The sequence below is a fragment of the Varroa jacobsoni genome, unplaced genomic scaffold (assembly GCF_002532875.2).
Source record: "Varroa jacobsoni isolate VJ856 unplaced genomic scaffold, vjacob_1.0 scaffold_453, whole genome shotgun sequence".
Lineage (NCBI taxonomy): Eukaryota > Metazoa > Arthropoda > Arachnida > Mesostigmata > Varroidae > Varroa > Varroa jacobsoni.
Genome location: NW_019213355.1, coordinates 40135 through 63169, shown reverse-complemented (window position 1 = coordinate 63169; position 23035 = coordinate 40135). Strand labels below are relative to the sequence as shown.

The window sequence follows — 23035 nt, the reverse complement described above, 5'->3', positions numbered from 1 at the left end:
ACTCAGCATATCAACAACTAGCAAATGCCGATCATTTGCTTTTTCTTGTAAAAATTTGTAGAAAATAACGATCATTTAAGTAATTTCAGGCCTCATTTACAATACGTAAACGATAGTTCAAAACAATTGTGTTGTCATAAAGTTAAAAATAGTTTTTTTTTTTTGACAGTATTTCTATGAATTTAGCTAAGGGCTATATAACTATTACTACTGTGAAGCCGTCTTTGATATCTTCGTATACACCCAAAATAATTAATCGTTCGATGTGTCTATTGACAATGTTTTCTACCCTTTAACTTACTACATCTTCTAACTTTGATACTGTTGGATAAGTAGTCTAGCCTCAATTTACGGCATATTTACCACTAAGTTCAATACTGCTGTCCTATTTAAATCACTTGAACAAAATTCTGTTTTGTTAAATTATGTGCCACTCAATTTACTTGAGAAGAACTAGAAGATTCCAGAACAGAAGGTACAGAAGAAAAAACTAAAAAGACCTTGCCCCCTGCAGTTTTAGCAATGATTAAAAAATCAATAAATGGCTGTAGAGAAAGGAGCAGTTCAAGAAAGTACCAGTCTTCATCTTCATCTTCATCGTAAATGTGACTTAAAACAAACCTACGTCAATAAGAAATTCTTACTTTTATACAGTAAAATGACCAACGTAGTCATCATATAATTAGAATCGTTTTTTTCGACTACTGATCGGATAGTTGGATTTAATATTTATTTATTACGATTATTCAGATATGTAGAAACTATGCAATTGAGAATCGACACTAATTCTTGATAAACAAAGTTTAGGAAAAATCTCGGTGTTTTGATGTGGATCGTTCTTTGCAGGCACCTGTCGTCTAATGAAGAATCGTATCACAACAATCGAGCTGCCTAAATATGAGCACTTAGTGACTCGAAAAGGGCCATTGTGTTGAGAACAACACAAGAACTTATTTCGAAGCCAACCTTCGGGCGTTTCCTTTGAATTTCAAGTTAGTTGATTTCGACTTGATTAAGACGAGCGTACTACCAAGTTTTGCTCACAATTTTTGGTTCTAGCTCATTACAGCTTTGCTGTACACAAGCACATTATGCATACGTATACTCTTAATCCAAATCAAGTCTATTAACTCGAGCTCTGTTAGTCCAGACCGCAATTGGCGGCGCAAAGCTGTCACTGTTTTGGCCGACGATGAACCTGGATTGGAGTCCGAGGTCGTTTAGTTCTCGCCCAAAATCATGATGCATTGCCGCGCAGATCTGCCACACGCCTTTCGTAGCGACTATTACTGCCGTTCCAGTCATTTGTGCCACCGCTGAGTCCATACTTCCGTAGCAGCACCAGCAGCAGCAACAGGGCAAGGAAAACACTTTCGTGGACCATTTTGTGAGAAGAACATTGTTGGTCCTGTTTTCCTATGGTTCTCATACTCGCGTCGTCGCTAGCGGCACCGCTGCAATCGATGCCGTTGACGGTGGTGGCGGTGCTAACTCTCGCCAACGCCGGTCCACAGCGTCGATGCTCACAAAGTCGTTACTGACCCAAACTGTCGAACTACTGCTGGCATGCTCGCTGATTCTTGCTTACCTGCACCGACTACCACCAGCGCTCATCAGCGTTCAGCCACAGCCAGTCGAGAGGATCTTCTTTACTTCTGCTCGTATGTCGTCTCTTCTTTGTCGTCGTCGACGCTTCGTTGTCTCTGACCGGCTGGTTCCCTTGCGGGGCGCTACCATCGCCTCCGCGCGCATTCGGCCACTGGGCCACGATCTTCAACCGGCCATAGCAGCACTAGTAGCTGCAGAACGAGCAGAATTGCTCCAGCAAACAACCGTTAGTTAGCTTAGTTTGTTACTAGCCTTGACGCGTGACGGTGGCCTGCTTTGCTGGACTGGCAGAGAATTTTCGGAGGCAGGCGGAAAAACGAACGCTCTGCAAATTGATAGATGCCATAAGACGACTGAAGCGGAAACAGACAACGGTCACGTGAAGACAGACTCCACGTGAGGCTTTTAACTTACCGAGTCGAAATCTGCGTTTCATCAGTTTCGATCATTCAACGGTAATTCAGCATCGTTAGGTACGCGTTGCGCAAATCAGTATTACAGCGTCGTGCGATAAAGTATACGATAATAAGCCAGCTACCTGCAGCCAGGTTTGTGGTATTGTGAAGCTCAATTTGTGCATGTTCTCCTGCCAAAGTTACTCAATTGGTTACGCTGTTGCGGAATAGTGCTACCGTAATACAGAGACACTATCTAAGCGGCATTTACCGCTAAAGTGAAATAGCGATCGGTGATTCACTGCAAGGCCAGATAAACTAAAGTTAAACAAGTGATAGCAACGGCTTGTTGAAACTGATCTCGTGTCCGTTCTTTGCCTTCATTGCCTGTGGGTGCCAATTACATTGAACACAAGCCTATTGTAGCTGCTCACCAAGACGAAATCGGTTGTGACCTCGTCGGCCACGTATCTGACGTGTGAAGTTGGTCGGTGCAACTAGAAAATATCGAAGGCAAAAATCTGTCACAATGGTGAGTATTAAGTGAAACAACAAAGCATCAGAAATTACTATGGTCAATCACCTTTCTTTCGCGGCGCGAAAGTTTACTGCATCAAAACACTTTGTTAGATTGTTAAGTTTAAATATGCCTTCTTCTGTAGTATACAAAGAAGATTAACTATATCCACATAAATTGTGTAGCACCGGTGTTGTCGGCGAGGTAGGTCCCGATTCCTAGTATCTTTCAACTGAAGGTTTGACCTTCTAAGGAGTCCCATTGATGATTTTACAAGACATTCTATGGGTTTCACAACAAAATGTTCGTAACACTAATGAGGACACTTCGATTCTGACAAAGAGGAAGGTCCTTTGATCATTAAACCATTAGGTATTGTAGGATACGCATTTAACACATATCGTGAATACCGTACTCTATACCTACTGGTTTCTGCAGTTTTCTATAATTCTTGCCTGAAACCGACAAACTAATGAATGCTAGTTCTCTGATATGAGCACAAAACGTCAGGTTTCAACAGCAGGCACAGGGGGCTTAGCATTTGTGTAGTTCCGCATCTAGCGTCTTCTGTTTGGCTAGTGCTAATGTACGTGATGCATAGGAAAGCCTATAGATTCTTCAGAGCTACACGTCTAATGTCACAGAAAAGTATTTGAACTAATTTCCCACTCTGGTGCGCACCATTCGCTATCTCAACAGCAACCATACGCACCATATTAGAGATCAGTTAAACACTCCAAATGACTTACGACATGTTCGAGCCTTTCCATGTCTACAATATGAAGATGACTGAAGACCGATTGATCTCGGACTCGACGCTTATAAGTGACTTCATAGAGATATTGCTGGGAATAGATTCAGATATAAGTGCTTTCTATCCTTCAACCAGCTAGATGCTAACGATAGTATACGTTACATGTTTAAATTCTCGCTGACTTAATGCCCTGAAACAGATAGCTGTAATCACGCCTCGGCAGAATGCGAAAGCTTTGATTGCGTAGTTATGACCCGATATCGTCTTCTTCACCTACTGTAACTTCACAATATCGTTAGGTAGCTATTAATGTCTCAGGTTTTACATGAACAGAAATATATAAGAAGCGAATGGATACCGCATAAAATTAAAACTTGCTGTATGTCTATTTTGAGCTGAGTTGCATCTAAAATCGGTTGTCCAAAATCAAGTGGCCCTTAGAAAAATGCCAGAAACTTCATTGATTAAAGGAAGCCATGCGATTTCGAAAAAAGTAAACGCAACCCGTCTTTTTTGTGAAGATTGAGCCTGTATCCTGCGTGCTACAACTACTGCGTGTCACTCAATGTAACGTACCTGTGTTTATCGTTTGTGTGTGTCATTGCGTAGATGTTACCTTTTCTTTTATAACGTGCACCGCACATGTGGGTATCTTAACTAAGCTTTCTCATCATTTAAACGCATTTCTTTACTGCCCCTACATTGACTAATAGGATGATTTACTCGGCCTTAGTTATGGTCATCTTACTGCCTGCTACTTGTACCCTGCACGTTGCAACGTCAGAGCTTAGGACCATTGATTGAAAGCGGAACAAGAAGAGCCTAAAGTCTTAGGTTGCAGCTTGGCCTATTTCGGCCTAGTGGAACTGCAGTAGTCAATCAAGTAAACGGGCAGGTTAATACTAGAAATGCCCCCTCTCTTCTGTGGGTTATTGACACCAGGCATCAATTTCGCTTAGAACGAATAGACGACTAAAAAAAATAGTAAAATTTCACAACAGACAAAATCATCAGAGCGTGTTCTATAACCACAGCTTAATGTCGTATGGGTACTAGTTGAAACACTAAGCTCTGAAAGCGGCTTGAGTCAATAACGAAAATAAGTGCGGGCCGAAAAATAGATCCGAACAGTCTACTACCTTTAACTATAGCCAGTGCTCCAGTTCTGCGAAATACACTTCCCAATACTGCATCTTTACGAGTAGCCCAAAGAACTTAAATCTAAAATAAACCTGTATTATCACCTATTAAATTAATCGAATGCTTATTACAGTACGAATTTCACGGAAGATGGCTTCCAGCAGATGCGGTCGTTAGCGGCGTGGAAAACACGCTACCGGTTCGTAGTTCGTACGTGAGTAAGAGTTTTTGCAATGATTTGTATTTGAGAATGCCGTTCCACTGCCCGTTCTTTGTTTAGTCTAATCCTTGAAGGGGTGGGGAGCAATAAAATGGTGATATGCCTCCTCCTGACAATCAGACGCCGACGACGCGACACTAGCTGCTATAAAAATAGCTGGTATTGCTCTCTGTCCGTATAAGGTTGGGTGGCTTCACCGGTTCTTTGGTTGACACGCAAAATTAACTTCTAAAAAATGGGGAGAAATTAGTAAAAGGAATGCTATATTCTTATGAATAATATTTCTTTGCTAAAAGCTGGCGGTTCGCCTATGATGTACGTTGTGAAAATACCCTATGCGCATCAGGCTCTTTTGGTTTCCTCTTCGTCTTTTTTCCGCAGTTGCAATGTTGCCGATTTCATCATTTCAATGCACAAATAATAATAATAATAACAGTTTTAACTATATTCGTTTAGTAAATGAACCAGAATGGGTCACTGAAGATCCCTTAAACCGTCAACAGTTGGGCCGCCAATTCTATCTAGATCGTTTATCTTACCATTTCGAATGGGAGACGGGCGTACGCCAAAAATCCTCGCCATCTGTTTCTTTTACAGACAAAAATTATTTCATCCATAGGATTCGTGGCAGACTAGTGGCAGGACTCACATAACAGTTGTAGCGTCGTTCGAGTCCAGACTTATCCAAATCGTCATGACATTTTGTTATGGGTTCGATAGTAGCAGCGGCAGCTAGAAATTTTGTGTTGATTATGAGTGACTGATTGAACCAGCGAGCGACCAATCAACCTGTTGATCGCCTTGAGGGAATGACGAGAGACAGAGAATTGGTATTAATTACGAGACGGCACTCAGGCAGGCATTAAGATTCCGAGTAGAGGTTGAATAGAGGGGACTTGCGGGTCGTGTAACTATAGCGTCCGTTCAATCGGCGTCACGTCAGCAGCTCGACAAATGATAAAGATGGCTGCGGGACCATTTGTCTGCCACCAACGCTGCTGCAATCGTAGAATTGGCACCTCGTAGCATGCGAATTTTTTTTTAATTTTCGGGCTTCTTTTCATATTTTGCTTTCGTTGATCTTTTTTTAGTCGCGTCGTCCGTATGCTGTCAAATCGACAAATGGCAAAGTCTGCTGCTGTCATTGCCAGCCTGGTGTTCCATGTTTCTTTATTCTTCATTTTTAGTGGTTAGCTAGAAAGGCGCGGGATTGGCTGTAGCCGGAGTAGCGTGTTGGCTTTTTGGCATTTTAATGCATACATTTTTTCAACTAACTTATTATTGGAAAGCCCAGCCGCATCAGTGGCGGCGCTAGCGGAACGAATAACAATCACAGCGATCTTCCGGAAGCATTTCCGTCCCGACGGTGTCAGCATAAGTGTGAATGATTTTTGAAGAAAAACAGTGGTGACAGAAGTACCTCCTGCTTCTGCAAATAACTTGTATATTCACTGTGTTCATACCGTAGCAGCTGCTTTTATGGTGCTCTGATCGTCTGGTCGCTTAGATGGCCATCGGAACAACGGCAGGACAGTAGCGACTCATTCGGTTCCACTCCGCTGTGGTCTATCGACGGTGGCCTGGCTGATATTCGCCAATCAAAAAAACAGCACGCTTCACAGCATAGGTCCAGCGTTCGGTCCTCATTTGATTCTTCGTAATGGTGTACCTTAAGATTTCAAGACGGTAAAGCAGAGGTGCCGCTAGCTAGGGATCCGGTGCTCTTGGTAGTGCCGCTGCTGCGCTAAACCCGCGAACGTCACTGATGCCAATGGCATGATTGCTACTGTTGTTGATGCTACTACGTTAAAATTAGTTTCAGCAGTAGTAGAAACAGCAGCGGATACAGGTGACGAAATGAAGCCTGCCTTTGCAGTTACCAACCGATGATACGGCATCGGAAGGGCCCTTTGGCGGGAATGAGCGTTGCTATTGAAACTCCCCCGATTCTAGTTTTGGCCGGCGGTTGCTGTCGTTAATGCATAGTTTAGGGAAGGAGTGGCCGTGGTCTTCTAGCTGTGGACGACGGCTGTGGCGGGGTAATGTCCCCTATCACTCCTAACGGCGTCCCCTAACTACAGGAGCACACTACTACCATTGCGGGGTAACGCGCGACACGACGTCGATTACTTCGTCACCGCAGTCGTAGTAGTTATAACTGCTTCGGAGACGACATCGTCGGATCGAGAACACGCACGCCGCTAAGGAATAATAAGAAAAACCCTGTCTAGATGTCGGCAAGTACATGCAGACGCTCACGCACACGCGCACTCACACACGCATGGCTGAACTCACCGATGATCACATTGACTCTTCGGCAATGTATATAGAGAGGGGGTAGTCAGGCAAAAGTGGAAAGGGAAAAAAAGAGACGCAGCGGCTAGGCGATAAAAAAAAATAGAAAAAAAAGACGGAAAAACCGATAACAGAGATATATTTTGGGGTGGCTAGCAGCTGGATAAGATCAAACGGAGTCGGTACTCTTTCACCACTCGTATAGCGATAAGTTTATGAAAAGCTACAACTCGAAATGACTGTTTTTGCTAATAACAAACAACAAGAACATAATAAACGTTGCCCAGTTAATTCATCTGCCCCGTTAAGGAAAACAGCTGACGAATTTATGCCTAATCAAGTTATTACCCTTGCTATACTTATATGTGATGGTTGTTTGCCGCCTTCTATAGAGTAACGTGTAGGCATCTTTTAGGAGAAACAGTAATGCTCTCGTTGGTACTACAGTTACGATAAATACACGTAACGTCAGGTAATCGTTGAACATTGCGTTGTCCTGATAGAGAATAGTCGGTTAAACCTCTTTCCTTGTGCTCCTATGATGCTGGGTTGATCAATGCGAAAAAAGTTCGGGAGCTCCATGACAAGAAGTAAAGCTAAAAAAGCATTTACTCTGATCTTCTATTCTAAATACAGTGGTTAGTAAACCTCTCCCCAGACGAGCCACCTAGCATTGCTAATACACATATAAATAATAGTCAAATACCGCTATTTAGAGATTGTGATGCAATCTAGATCAAGGTATAGACAACGAATTGTTCAGACACCTCGCCATTCTCGTACGAATCTTCGGGTCTCAACTCACACACAACTAATAATGCTCAAGAGGATGTAATTCATACTATCGAACACTTACGTAATGGTCTATGTCAATATATTTCGATATTGTCTTTACGAATTAGTTTTTAAGCGGCCTTTTTAAAGCATTCCCAATTCCACTGTTTACATTGCATACGATGTTGCACGGCAATATGATGCGACACGAAGGATCCTGACACAGTTGCCCTTTAAACGTTTTAGCATTGAGTCCTACGGCGAATGATATAAATAGGCCGTTCGCTATTTCATGTTTTTATCTGAATATCACAAGTGTTAACCCGATTTGTCATACCATTTCAGTATTACCCTATGCCGACCTAGAGTTGTCAGTCGCTCTATGAGGTGAAGATCTTGTTCTCCCTAAGAACTGAAACACGGGTATACCTGAAAGTGGATGCCCGCTCAAGCGAGTTCTTTGGATTCTATAAAAATCGATAGCACTTTTGACAAAATCCGATGCTAAAAATGCCAAATAGATACCTAGAAAATATTTGAAAATGAACTCTTCAAGACGACGTCATTGGTTGGTACCGTTTTCGAGAGCAAAATTAGTCCTTCGTCATGAAGCCTTTATAAAAATCACAAACCTAGTTAACCAACTCTGTTTTCTCATACGATTGCAGAAGTCGCAGATGGTTGTATCGCTGGTCTTAGTTTGGCCATTGGCTGTATTTGCGACCGGAAAAACCTCAGCTTCATCTCAGTTGACGCCCATTGTTTCATCACCTGCCGCCACACCTGTTGTTAAGCAAATGGGGCCTTCATTGCCGCTTTCGGCGTCTCTACAGACCCCCACTCAAAGTCAACAGTACGCTATGCCCCTGACAGGCGTAATCTCAGCACGTTCTGTGCAAAGCCAATATCCCGTACAGCAATCTGTAACTGGTAAAAATGTCCAGCACAAACGTAGTAAGTTGTCTTCCGATTGGCTTAAAGGACTTAATCAGAGATCAATAATAGATTCACGTAGTCAAACTCGTTGTTTATATTTTATATGTCAATGCTGGAATAATGAATTTTGCTTCCATAGATAATGCGCGTATCTGAAATGTTCATTCTATATAATGAAAGTGAAGGGTGGTAGGTGAGCCACTCCAGAAAGGATACCTTGTCAAGGGCTGATAATATCTTACATATACCTATTACTATACTTCTATTGACAGTTCTGATTACGTTCGAAGAATTATGATGAAACGTATTTTGCGTCGCGAAGCTCATTTCCGTAATGGCTCATTTGTATAGTATTATTCTTACATTCTTTAAAAGGAATCGCTTCAGTCACCCCGTCAGCCGAGGTGGGCTCAGTTCCCCAACTTAGTGTTGCCGATATTTTGGCTTTCCGAAGAGCTGTTCAACAGAGCCAACTTTTGTCTCGATCGGGAGTCCTTGCACCGTAAGTATGACATTTGGGATTATCCTGCATTAATGTAGTTGTGCTAACTACGTAAGCTTTATAAAAAAATTACCTTGACCTAATGAGGCTTTATTTACGTGAGCAGACATCTCAGCCTTTATAAATAATCAAATACCTCATTATCACATGACAACTAACCTATTTTTTTCAGATACTTCCCTAGCGAAAGCCTTATGAAACCTTGTTAAAGGTAGATATTACAGGAGCACTGTACTTACATTGTTTTAAAATTTAACTAAGCTTCAAAACTAGAACCGGCTTATTCAAGCCCCTCGGTGAGCATATGCCCCGCTGAGTTTCAATCTTACGGTCTTCATGTTAATAAATAAAGTACATTTTAGATGCATACACTAGTGTATTAAATATATATCACAACAGCCTCATCAAATTCTATGACTGAGAGAATTAAAACATGAATGGTAAGCAATATCGGCTCGCGATACTGCGATTCGAAGCCTTTGGCTAGTTAATCCCCGAAGTGCAGCATGAGCCCAGGATAGCCAATTGGCTTACGAAGGTATCGGTGTATTTTTATTTATGTAAAAATATTATTGCCACTTATACATTTCCTCAAAATACTCAAAAGTTTTTTTTCTTATTTACGGAATCGATATTAAATTTGCAAAAACATTTACTCAATCGTCTACTACCACCTTTATAGCTACGACCGACTAGAACGAAAGACCGCTCTTTTACTTTTTAGCTCGGCTAGTGGGCCAATAAGCAGAAGCGGACTTGGTTATGGAACGAACGGTCTGCTCGGCCAATTTGGCGGAGCCCAATTCCCCGGAGGAAGTGTAACGCAGTTTCACGACGCCTATCTAGCGTCAGGTTCCGCGCCAGCGGGTGTACATCTGCCGCCGTCTCCTGCTGGCAACAAGAACTCCATTTCTACACGCTTCAGAAGTTTCATGAACTCGTTGTTTTTCAGGTACACACTACGTCTCGCTTGTTTCCTGTTTCACATCAACAAATTTTTCTTGCCTCTCGACGGTTTCGAAGGTTTCCCTATCGTCGTTTTGCATTTCTATGTTCTCTTTAGTTCAGTGTGGACTCTTTCATATGGACTTCGTCTCGTCATCCTTCCACACACTTGATCTATGTTTTAGTATCTTTCACCGCTATGTACCCTTCCTTCTCACTGTTCTATGCATTATATATATATATATATATGCTTTTGGTAGCCTATAGGAGTAACACAGCTGTTGGAAAATGTCGTTACGTATGAAATCAACTAGAAAACTTTATCTTTAGAGTGTTTCGCTGATAATATCTAGTTGGAAGAAACGACTGTCTGTGTATATAAGATTTGGATCTTTAAAAATTTTTTAGTGTACGAACGAAAATTGTCTTTGTGGGTGATTTGCTTTCAAAGGCTCTTTAATGGAAAAAGAAGCCTCAATCGCTGTAGAATTTTGTAAAATGTATAGGGATGGTTTTTGCATATTCGTTTTTATTTGGCATAACAAAATTCAATGTTAATACATATGTTTGCTGGACAGCTACCATGTTATCTGTACTTTCTTTTCTGTGACGTCTAATCAGGCGTTCCACAGCGGCGTCGCCTGCTTTCTATCAAGGAGGTCCTTCGCCATACGGTATTCCCGGTGCAACTGGAGCATCGGCTAGTCCATTTAGCCCCCCCAATGGGTATCACGGAGGATCGGCGCATGCCCACGGCTTTTCGTCAAAGATTTACCCCGGCAATGCAGGAGCGTACAGCCCACAACCTTCCGGAGGAACTTACCCAGCGGCGAGTGGTTAGTATAGAAAAGTAAATAGATGTATACATATAGCTTACCTCTTTCTTCTCTGTCAGGATATGGCCATCAGGATGCTTTAGTCTGTGCATATACAAGATACAGTTGTGCCCAGACATATGATGCATAAACAGAATTACTCTTGAAATTGATGTGGTGGCATCTCGATGAGTCCGTTCTGTGTATAAACATTATTCACTGGAGATACTCTAGCCATAAATGGATCGCTCCAAACGATTTCTGCAAATACTGAAGTTACGATTGTGGTATGCCTGTTCGTTTAAAGTAGGACAGCAATAGCGTTCCTGTTGAACTGCAGAATTAACTATCACTATATAGAACGCAGCCTGCAGAATCCTGCATGTATAGAGAGCAATCCTGCAATATGCATTTAAATCTTGATTTTCTTTCTCATTCTTCTTCTATGTGTACTTTGCGTTGACTGTTACGTTAACATTTAAAATCGAAGGTCCGGTTAAGTCAAGCATCGGATCATCACCAGTAACGCCAAAACTAACCAGTTACCAGACATCAGCTAGCTCGTTGGTTTCTTCAATACAAAAGGCCTCAATTCTGCCTATGCCTGCCACCTCAGTATCCTCGAGTCCAGTCAGTGGGGCATCGCCCGTCAGTCGACCTTCCAGCTCCGGGGGTGCTTTCTACCCCTCCGCCGCGTCTGCCCCAGGACCATCTTTCGATAAGACACAGTTCTCCTCTCTATACGGCACCAACGGTTTTACCGCAAAAGCCAGCCCCATTGGCTCGTCCCACCCAGCTAAATCATCGAAGTCGTTGAAAGCTTCTTCCAGCTCAACAATGGAAACGCCCGAAAACCAGCCGTCGTCTTTTCATTCCGTAGCCGCCCCAGGCCAGCAGCAGTATCAATCCCTGGGCGCAATAAAAACTACAATTACCCCAGTCTCGACTCTTGATGCCGTTAAGACTAAAAACCACCACATAAGTGATGCGCTGGGAGGTGCGCCGACGCAAATTGTCACGTCTTCGATACAAACAAGTGGGCACTCCGTCTCGCATTCGCTTTCATCGCAGTCGTCCTCTTCATCGGAATCAAGCGAGAGTACCGAACAAGCCGTTAGCAAATAGGCATCGCTGTAACACGGCAGTAACTATTCTAATAAAACAATGCTTATATTTATGATCGGTTATACTCGGTACGTTTAGCGATGAACGTGTGTCGTATGTGATCGATCGCTGCTATGGAAGGTTGGGCTAATAAGTGACTGGCAAGAGGCATCTATTTTGGCGTCTTTTTGTATTCGACGAGATACTGGCAGATAGTTCTCGTGGACAGGAAGGAATATCGTGGGACTTCTTAGCCGTAAAAAAGAAAAAATGTCATTCGACCATATATGAATGTTTTCAATGATCTATTGCTAATACGCATGGCATCAATTGGATTAAGCTCATTAAAATATATAATAGCGGGCTATAGGCCACTAAAACAGCAGAAAGCTGGTGATATTGCTGAGCTATGTAGTGTCGTCTAACGCGGTACAAAATAGAATAGACGGATTACTCTACTAAGAAACCTGTCGGTGACTCGAACGCACAGAACCACGGCGTCAAGAAGAAACACTTCACAATTGGTTGTGCTTATTTACGATGAATTGATTAATCAATAGGTATTGCAATAGAGCGGCAAACATATATGTAGGACAAATGTCGTGTGTGATGATTTCTCGATCGAAACGTTACGTATAACACGCTCAGGCAGATGCTGTGTATCTATGAGTCGCAGAATGTGAACTGATCTTGGTGTTCGGCGCGAGCTTGTACCAACAAAAGGTATTTGAGAAATATAGCTGGAGTATTACAAGCAAGCTTTTGAACAAATGCGGATATTAAAGGTACGCCGATTACGGCAAAAACAAACTGCATTGCATATACCTATATAATACTGTAGGTGATGAACCGAAGTGTCGGGAAATGAGGCTCGTATGTAATTTTGAAGGCGAGATCTGTAAAATATTTATTGTATAGCAAACATTTGCACGATTTCTTCCTTACATAAATGAAAACGATCGACGACATTAGTGCATTACGTATAATTGATAATAAAATGAAGATCTACAAGTAACAAAAAAAGTACTACCATTTTTTGTGGGGATATATACGATGGGGCAAGGTCGTCTAAGGATGAAAAAGTCATTTGCAGGTTGCAAAGCATCCGTTTTGAAATAATACGAAATAACCAATTATTGCAGTGAAATGCGGAACCGTTCAATAAAGGTTCTGAAAGAGCCACGTGAGACCTGTTCCACTGTATATATTTGAATCCTTTTTAAAGTAGCGGTTTTCTATTTCAGGTGACGGATCAACGTTTCGATGAATCGGGGTGTACTTTGTATTCTTTTGAACATAAATCATAATTAGGATCTAGATTCGTAGTTTGATAATTTATTGAGGGGAGTCAACACGAACTTATTGAGTTCGTTCAAGATTGAGCTGAGAAGACGACATAGAACTTCTGAGTGAGTCCACCGAAAACAGACATTTGTAACTTTAAAGTCTTGATTTTTAGGCCTATGTGGGTTCCAGCTGTGACAAAAGTTTTTCTCGATGAGTTCGAGTCGTACAAAACATAATAAAAGGAAACAGATAATCTCTTGTTATTTACTGTATATCTATATATGAGCGAAAAATGAGTAGTTTATGAAGTGGGCGAATTATCAGCTCCAAGGCATCCAATCAATCAGTCAGTCAATCATAGTTCCCTGTTGGCGCGAAGGTGATATGGCACCCCATCAACTAATAAGTTATATGACTTAATTGCCAAGCTGTGTGGCCTATTCTGTTACTCAGTTTTGATCTTTTAAATATCCGTCTAGCTAGTTTCTTTCGTCCTTTCAATCTAACAATTGTCAATGTATCAGTTAAAAAAGACATAACATTATGAATTAAGCCTATTGTTTATTGTTTTTTTCTGATACATTTATCAACTGTGTGCAAGACCAGATTAATATCTCGCACGCGTACTTAAGAACGGTCCTTGTAATAATGCTAGTAATCTGGTTATACGGCGGATTATATATATATATATATATATATATACCCTATTATTTCACTGTTCTATTAAATAAATTCGCCTAGTGAACTCAGAGAAACAAACAAGAATACAGAAAACTACAAGTCTGTCGAAATTTAAGAAGTATGATGTTTGAATCTTTAACAGATTTAGAATCTGAGGCAATTGTTTTGCGCTTACGATTCGGAGCTGATCAAGAGGATAAGGCGTACGAGTTATATCGACCATAGTAGTTTTCTGCGACGGTACTTTATTATAGTATCGACGACATAATTTCGTTTATGAACAACCTTAGGAACGTGGCACATAAGCACAAAAAAAAATACGGCGTCTTAATTTAGTATACAGCTTTGAAACAGCTTGATTCTTCTGCTCCCTTTGTAATTCTTTGTTCAAAAATGAGTGAGTCGTTTGAATTTTCGCGCTACTCATTGATCCCTTTTTATTTACATTTGCTTCGGCAAAAGTGCAGGAGTTGTATTGTTGGACACGGGTGCAATTTCACAATAATACAATACAATCTCGAGCTTTCCGCCGGAATCAGGTATATCGATGTGCTAAGCATCCTGCGGTTTTTTTAATTGGAGCAACGCGCGTCTTGTGTAAATAACAAAATGAACTACACAAACACTCGTCAGGTGTTGCAGAAAACCTACGGAAGCCAGCCATAGATGAAGCTTAATTAAACAGGTAGCTCGAACGTTTCGAATACGAACATGAGCATATCGAGAACCCGATTCGTCCTGGAAGTAGATCGTTCAGCATGAGTTGATGCCGTCCGGTTCCACAGTTACCGAGGTGTACAATCAAGAAACACTCTTCTTAAAGTTCTATTCCAGTCTATCCGAGACAACGGCTCAGAACAGCAACACAGCAAGTCCTGGATTGTTTATCACGACAACGCACCAATATGTGTGTGTTGACTTATTCGACCTGTTCATCGAACATAGCCTCCTGCGGGTTCTTCCGATTGCCAAAACTAATTAAAAGTCCTAGGACTAAGCGTTCCGACACGATAAAGTAGTTGGAAGAAAGTTCGTGGACCGGGTTAAGGGCTATCTCGATTCGAAAAGTGTTTTGAGGACCTAAAAAAACTGTGGTATAAACATACGGCGGGGACGACTTCGGAGGGTACATTATGAATTGGTAGATAGAAATACAATTACTAAGCAATCTGAAACAAACTATTGACATACTTTTTCGAAAAACAATTGTAATAACTAATCTACGGTATTTTGTTTCGTGCCAGCTTAAAATACTACCGATTCATATGTTCGTACAACTCCTAGGATAATCGTGCAGTATAATTCGACGTAGTGATTTTTATGAAACGTAACAGGTTGCAGTTCGACGTATAGCTTTAGGGCAGGCAAAATTTTGGTTGAAAAATGATGTGGTTATTTTATTCTTCCTACTATCTATTACCTATTACACATCTAATTAGATGTGCAAAAATGCTTGGCTGTCAATCTTATACAAATGCACTTTTTTATAATCTGGTCGCAGAAAAAACCTAAGTACGCGAAACCCGCTAATATTCTTAGCTGTGTGTATTTCGTAAAATGCCAATATTGGTATAAAAATTCATTCTCTTGCTAGAAAAAAAAGAGCGGAGTGGCCTATATAGCCCCTATTTCTTATAGCCCGATCTTTCTCGCTATATTAAACGCAAGCAAGTGATTTTCAAAGCTTAGATTAACAATTATTAAAATTATTTTATTTTTCTAAACCTTTTTGCTTTATGACCTGCTGATCACCTGCATCTCGTTGATTGCGCCTATACAAACATTCTAGTTAGTTGACTGTAATAACTCATGATTCACTTGATTAGCTGCTTATTGATTTGATCAAAGTTTTTTTTTGGCAAAAATAGGCTAAGATTACCGGCGGTATCCGTATTTTTTTGTGAAACGATTCAATAACACAGATTGTCAAGTAGTAGATAGTTATAGAGCGATGGATATGATGGGTGATTGATTTTGCAGAATTTCGAATTATTACTTCCCGTGCAATAGCCAGGGGTGTTGTTCGTGGTATTGGGGTACATGCGTTCTAAATGAATGTAAAAGCTGAAAACTATAAATATTTGACTTATCGCGGTCGCAATGTAACGTAAAAGGTTATGAGAATACTGTGGGACATTGTTTGTGATAGCAAACATTAGCGTAGTTGAAGCATTTTCTGTTTCCTATAAAAATTATAAATTTATTAGATAAGATTTATTTGAGGTGAAATCTTCGGAGCATTTTTGTTGAATGTGCTCACGTAGGCTTAGTGAAGCTCACACGTAAAAACTAACGTGATCCATATAATATGCATACGCTAATTATAAATGTCTTTAATGATTATAGATCCTTGTTCAGACAAAGTGTGAACCATTCTAACCTATTGCTAAAAAATATCGATTTCTTCGCTTTTATACAGCTTCTCGTGCTTTAAAAATATTGGGATCTATTTATCTCTGGTTCATTAGAAACACTATGTTCGAATGTTGAATTAGAATAGAAGCTTTCAGCAGAATTTCGAATGTAAAGACTTATATTTGCAGTGAAATTCAAGTTATCTTCACATAGGCGAGTTATAATAAGATCATTACGTTTAAATGAAATATGCTATGAATAGTCTTAATAATGAGCGTTTTCTGTTTAAACCGAACGTTATTCATGGACGCACGCTGGGATCAGTTGTGAGAGCCTTGTTTTCTTGTTGTAAATATTGTGCAGACCTATACATTGACTGCGTCCACTCATTAAAGCATTGGACTTTACGATTAAACGCCGTTCCTAACCCATCTGGGTCCTAGGTGGCTTATCCTTTTATTGTATTGGGTATTACTACAATAGCACATAGCGTGTCACGTTTTGATGACCTGAAACTATACGCAGTCACTAGTGACACAAAGAGTCGCTGGTAGAATTCTAAGACGGCCTATCGAATACAAGAAATGTGCTATGTGGCGTCTTGTGTTCGTAGCTTCGTGCTTAAATTGTACATTTAAGCAATAAGCTATTTCCATTCCGTGATTAGAAAGCAATGTCACGTTACGCTGAGAGTGGCATTATAAATTATCTATAGTCGGCGTTTTTTTGAACTAACCCCATTTTTAGGAACTATTCGATCCTATTTTTCATGCAACTGGATAAGGTTCGATTCATTTCCTAACGTATTGCTTCCGTGTATAGTAACCGTACTTCGTCCTTAAGAAGGATACTTAGCTAAAAACCTGTCCAGTGTTTATATTACGCATAAAACGACCTGTCGAATTTTCGCCTACGGATATATACCGAGATGTTTGAAAACCGCGTAGATAGAGTATTTTTAGTAGTAAAAATATAATGATTATTTTAGATATGAAGGATTTATGAAAAGTTCAGCCGATATAATTTTGTTAGGTAAGCAATTATATGGGCAGTGCTACATCGACTTGACATGAGCTTATTAGGGAAACACTGCCTTTCATTTTATTTCCGTCCTTTCATTATGCTAGTTGACAATTACCAACAGATGTTACTAAGTCAAGTAATGAAGCATGAATAAGTTATAATTTTCTAAAATTAAGATGTTTAAAAGCTTTTGAAATGTCCAGAAGCCGGGCATATCCGCGTGAACGTTATGGCTGTGCCTTCGCCGCTCCAATGGGACTAGTGAAATGCCGGAAAAAGCGTTAATTGTGAGGGTGACACGATCGAGCATTTTGGCACGAGTGGTCGATGCTGTGACAGGTGAATGAGCAAGCAACCAAATAGCGACATGACGAAAAAAGGGTGACATACGTTTTTGATATATACATATGTACACATAATGTACTGCATGCTTTTTGACATCAATCAAATTAATGATTATTGATAAAATGATAAAGGGAACCCTGTTTGGCTAGCACAAACGAGACGGTGTCACTCATCCGGTCCAAAATATTTTTTAAGTATATCTGTTAAATTACTTGTTTTAATAAACAGCAGCTTTTTTCTAAGTTAAATATCTGTGCCGATCGGGAAGCAACCAGCTAGAGTTGTTAAATGGAACCTAAAACACTAACGGTATTTTTTCCTCTCGCTGCCGTCGTCCTAGCACGAGATTCGGGCTGCGTGACGGCAAGCCATTCCGAGAATCTAAGCAGCAGAGGGAGAGGGAGAGGGAGAGAGGGAGAGAGGGAGAGAGGGGGGAGAGGGAGAACGAAGAAAATGGAGATGAATTTGTGTTCGAGTGTAGCATTTATCCATGAGAATTTCATGATGTATGTGATCGTGTCACGTGACCAGAGTCCGTGGTTGTCGACTCGGCACGAAAGACTACTGCTATCACTGGCCTACTCCCTTCTTCTCCTGCTGCCAGGTCCCAGGGTGTGGCCTGTTGACAACGCAGAACAGCAAAGAAATCGCACCAGCTTCGAGTTGAAGCGCGCTATCAAACAAACGCCAACCGAACCTTTTAGCTGTGGTATTATAGCCGGCTGCGTGTGTACGTACAGGTTGCCGTGCTATTCGCAGAGTAGATGAAGTAAGTTATCATAAGGTATGGGGTGAAGGCGAAGGCGAAATAACTCTCAGGAACTGATCAAGACAAGAACGACGTACGATTCGTGATGAGAATCTCATAACAACGGACTTATCAAAATGAATGAAACCCAAATTTAGTCAATATCGATATAGCGACAACGATAACACTAGTTTGGTGACCCTATGACATTCGTTTGATTGTTGAATATTCGATGTAATACAATGAATAGCTCAAAAATGCTTCCAGTCTAAACACTAACTAGAACCTCGATGTGTGTGATTGTATAGCAGAACGAACGACAAAGCGACCACAATTATCAAGTTGGTGTGTTTGTTGATTTAATAACAAACATGTGTTGCTACGTCTCAAAATTGGTAAAGTATAGGGAATCACTAGAGAATCGAATAATGAAAAAGTGAAATTTCAACAGTGCAACAGGTTGTCGGCGGTTTTCAGAGCTGTTCGCTTGGCTGTCTCAGACTGCCGTTGACAGCAGCTATAGAAAATTCTCGTCCGAAGTAGCCTTTTCGCGAATTATCCTGACGCAACTGTGGTCAGCACCGTGTCTGACCGGAATTGATTCGTAACCGGCGATTTCCAGATACCACGACCGTATTGCCGCAAACTATTTATGAATCGTAACAAGGGGCTCGCTGTTAACCCATCGCTAACGATCGAACTGATTTCGGTACTGCTCTCAGTAGATATTGCCTATGGAGCCATTGTAGAGATTTGCTGTGCTAGATATTATTAAGCACGTAAATTGACAGTGTGGCATGATATTGCAGAGGATCGTATACAGGCAATATCTTGTGTAACTATAAGACACTGGCCTTAATAGCTATATACGCCAATTGTATTAATTCTTACATAATAAGAAACAGCTCCAAAGTAGCTGCTTTGCGAACGCGCCAATTTTTAAAGTCTGTCCTTGTTTCTAATTTTGAAAATCCTCCAATTTTTACAATTAATAGAAATTTGCAATTCCTCAAGGCCTATTTGATAGCATGCGTTGAGCAGGATGAATTTTTATTTTAATTGGCGCAGGACAGGATTATGTCGGCATCCGCTTTTCATGCATAATCTCATTTCAACACTCCCTTTGTTCCTCCAAAAAGCATCTGAGGCCTACAACATTCCATTCATCTGTGGAAAATACTACACCTGTTCTTTTTTCTTACGGCCTGCGCGAAGGCCTCCGTTTCAGCAGTTGTTAGCTAACTTCATTAGCTGGAGCGCTTATGGGTGTACTGTGAAGGGACATCAGTATGAATACATAGAATGCAGTACACGAAAACGAAACGAATACCGGCTTCGTGTTGGATAAGTTCAAATAAGTAAGTTTCGGGTTATTGTACTGGTGACCCACTCGCAACGATAAACATGCACTGAGAGCTTTACGAAGAACGATTGGCCAAATGATTAAGAACTCGATCGTACTCTATCTCTCAAGTCGCAATTAAACAGGTAACTAAGAATCTGCCCTGAGCTGGTCTTCCGCACTGAAGCAGTTTTGTCAATAACAAGTCAGCCGGGCCATAATTCTGGGTTACATTGCATTCACGACGGGCGTGTTCTCTGCCGTCTGTGCTGTCAGTCGCATACATTTGCCATCTTCGCTGTTACCAATTTGCTCGTTGAATTCATCAAGTCAAAGTCGGATGACTCGGCCTACGCAGGAGGGAAGGGACCCCATAGTTATAAGACGAAATCTACACACACTCCTAGATGTACTTGTGTTTATTTAATTTTGTTATTTCTGCCCGCCAGTTTTTTCGAACTGCCAACTTTACCGAATGAATCTAAAGGACTCTGTTTTGATCAACCGCCAAGTGAAACGCCATCTACTCAACATGTGACGCGTTCTTTACTTCGGCCGGTTTGCTGCGTTCTGGGCTGTACCCTCTGCAGCGGTTCCGCTCAAGTGGAAGGCTGCTCGTACAAATGTGGCTATAGGTGTATGTATGTGCGAGTCAGGTATCAGCGTGTTTAAGCATGCACGAATATAAATTGAAGTCTGTTCTGGTCCGGGAGACTCAACTACCTATCGACTCATTTTAACGCATCCACTGAATAATATAGTGATGCTTTCGTCTCCCGTCTGGCTTTTTTCATTTCATTTCGCTTTACTTCGTATTGCCTGATCCGAATACATACATTCACAGCCTACATAATTAATTCGTATTTCGGGAAGGAACAGCCCCGCTGACGGGCAGCGTGTCGAGACATTGGTCTGTTCGCGCTCGAAAGGGTCGAGGTGTTCCGCCGTTCCCTCACTCGCGCTCCCTCTTTGTCTCCCTCTCATATCTCTCTCTCTCTCTCTATCGATCCCTGTTTCTCTAAATCCGCTGTCGTTGGCATTGCATTCTGACATAGGGAGGAAAAGTGTCACCGACCCGCCTGATCCTGTGCACCGGAACGTCTCAACCACACGATAACAGTACGTCAGCGGCCGTCGACAGGCAACAAATATACTTCGCTAAAAAGTCCAATCACTCGACAAGATGACGACGACAAGTCGTAGGACACTTGAGAGGAGCTACGTAGAAGACGAGAGGAAAATCGGATAGGCATACGGAAAACGTACGATTTCATACCCACTTTTTGTGTATATGCATGCTCTACGTATTTATAATATAGAAGAAAGATCGGTTGAATTTATTAAGTGCTTTTTTTTACTTATTCAGTACAAACTATGGTTGTGACACCAGTTGATTTGCTGGTCGCGCTGTTTAGCTTTACGCTTCTATCGTCTGATCGGTGAGCTTAAAATTGCTTATGATTATTATGCATTCACTAAACGTTAGCCAGTAAGTTCTTTTAGACCCAACACATGGGGACTTTAGGTACATTACGCAAACGATGTAAGGACAGGAGATTAAGCTCGGGCCGCTTGATTAGTGCAAATTTGTTTGTATGAGATTAAATAAAGGCAAGCGCTTGGTATTTAAAATTTTCTTTTTTTTTTTTTTGCAGTAAGCCGATTAATTTCATTCTCGACAACATCTGCACTGGTTCGTAGCCCATTCCAAAGATTATAGCGGTTCCATCGTTAGTGGCAAGGTTGCGTCGGTCTTAATCGCAGTGATATACTTTGCCAATGTAGAAATGTACGAGTCTATAAACTATCTGAACGATGAGAATTGGGACGCTCATTCTGATCTACTTTTCTTGTTCTAGTCCAATAGTGATACGTCTAAAAACCTAACACCACTTCCATAAATACCAGCTGTCAATTTAATGTTTCGCTGGGTTGTTAAAGTATGATGAATTACTCTAGGAATTCTGCTAATTAAGAGCCTGGCTGATGTTTAATGACGTTGATGTTAGCTAGTCGTATTTAGAGGAAAAGACGAAGGGCAATATTGAAATCCGACAATATTTGATGTGTGCTTTTATAAAATATAGCAGTCAATGTATCAATAAATGAGCACGAAGTCACATTAAGTTATCGTTTAGAACTATGTTTTACGTAAAAAATATTTTGCGACAAAGTACACTTTTGCCAGAGCTAAAGCTTCCTGGGACTACCATGCATTATACTCCGTTTCCTCGAAAATATAAAATGACCTAATCATGAATCCTAGCATGCTTACCCCCTTTATACCTAGGAGTTTGTTTGTTTAACGATCTTCGTTTCATGAAAAACTAGAATCTACTAAATATCTTTCATTAATCCATGCATGCCCGCTCTCTCTTTGTTCGAGCTATCTTCCTTGCCATGACATTATTGATTTCAACAGACGTGCACGTGCGCGCAGTAATATGTACATTCATGCTTTCAAAGACATGCGTACCGCCGATTTCATTGAATCATCACACAATGGAAGCGAACTCTACCAATTTCGTTATTCCAGTTTAGGCAGGGGCACAGGTTTCTGCGGATTGATCGTAAACCACCACGTTTCCTACATTGAAACCGAACTTGACCAGGGCTGTCAAATTGAATGAATGTACGGACCTGTAGCTCCAAAACATCCCTTTACTCAACGCGAATCGTCGCTGCCATTGCCATAGTTACGGTGATGGTCACAGCTGTAGCAGTGGTAAATATGATTGGAGCCATAGTTAACAATGCTACCTTTATTCGAGGCAGTATTCTCTGTCCGTTTGAAACACGTACCCAAAGTGAGGGTCTGACCCCTTGAAACGTTACGAGGCCTTGTGACCTAAAGCGACCTGCTTACGATGCCCACGGTAAAGCCAAGGCCAGTGAGACTGCCTTCAATTAGACGCCCAGTGATACTTAGCTGCCACTCGCCCAGTAGTGTAGTAGTAGGTTCCGTTTCACCCATCACAACCAAAGGGATTTCATCTCCGGTTACCGCTGTAACCCTCTTCCTTAGTTCGTACGTTACTTCGTTTACTGTTCGTTCAGGAATGCATCTATCTCCCTCCTCCTCGTCTTCTGCCGAGCGTTGGCCGCCCCTCATTGACGCTCAACGTCACCCTAAAAGGGGTCTGAGTCGTCGGACCCCTTTCCACGAGCGGGTGTGTGTGTGCGCGCAATGAAACCCCCTCTTCGACTCAGTTGCTGCTGCTACTGTATGCAGCTGCGACTCTCCCCAAT

At 41.4% G+C, this 23035-nt stretch overlaps 1 protein-coding gene and 1 long non-coding RNA gene across 4 annotated transcripts; both read left to right on the top strand.

Moving 5' to 3' along the window:
* The first annotated feature begins 715 nt into the window (after positions 1-715).
* Positions 716-13555, top strand: LOC111260565 (uncharacterized). 3 transcript variants are annotated; one of them, XM_022833439.2, is made up of 7 exons: positions 716-2535; positions 4548-4628; positions 8372-8657; positions 9015-9141; positions 9866-10093; positions 10708-10922; positions 13250-13555. In XM_022833439.2, the coding sequence occupies exons 1-7, from the start codon at positions 2533-2535 to the stop codon at positions 13270-13272; spliced, it is 963 nt and encodes a 320-aa protein (XP_022689174.1). In that variant the 5' UTR covers positions 716-2532; the 3' UTR covers positions 13273-13555. The 3 variants fall into 3 exon arrangements, with proteins under 3 accessions (XP_022689174.1, XP_022689172.1, XP_022689173.1); XM_022833437.2 differs by lacking the exon at positions 13250-13555 and adding an exon at positions 11392-13208 and having other exon boundaries at positions 754-2535; XM_022833438.2 differs by lacking the exons at positions 4548-4628; positions 13250-13555 and adding an exon at positions 11392-13208 and having other exon boundaries at positions 758-2535.
* A 7280-nt stretch (positions 13556-20835) lies between these two features.
* Positions 20836-21912, top strand: LOC111260564 (uncharacterized). Its single transcript, XR_002680409.2, has 2 exons — positions 20836-21048; positions 21442-21912. It is a non-coding gene; the product is annotated as an uncharacterized LOC111260564 (long non-coding RNA).
* Positions 21913-23035: the final 1123 nt, after the last annotated feature.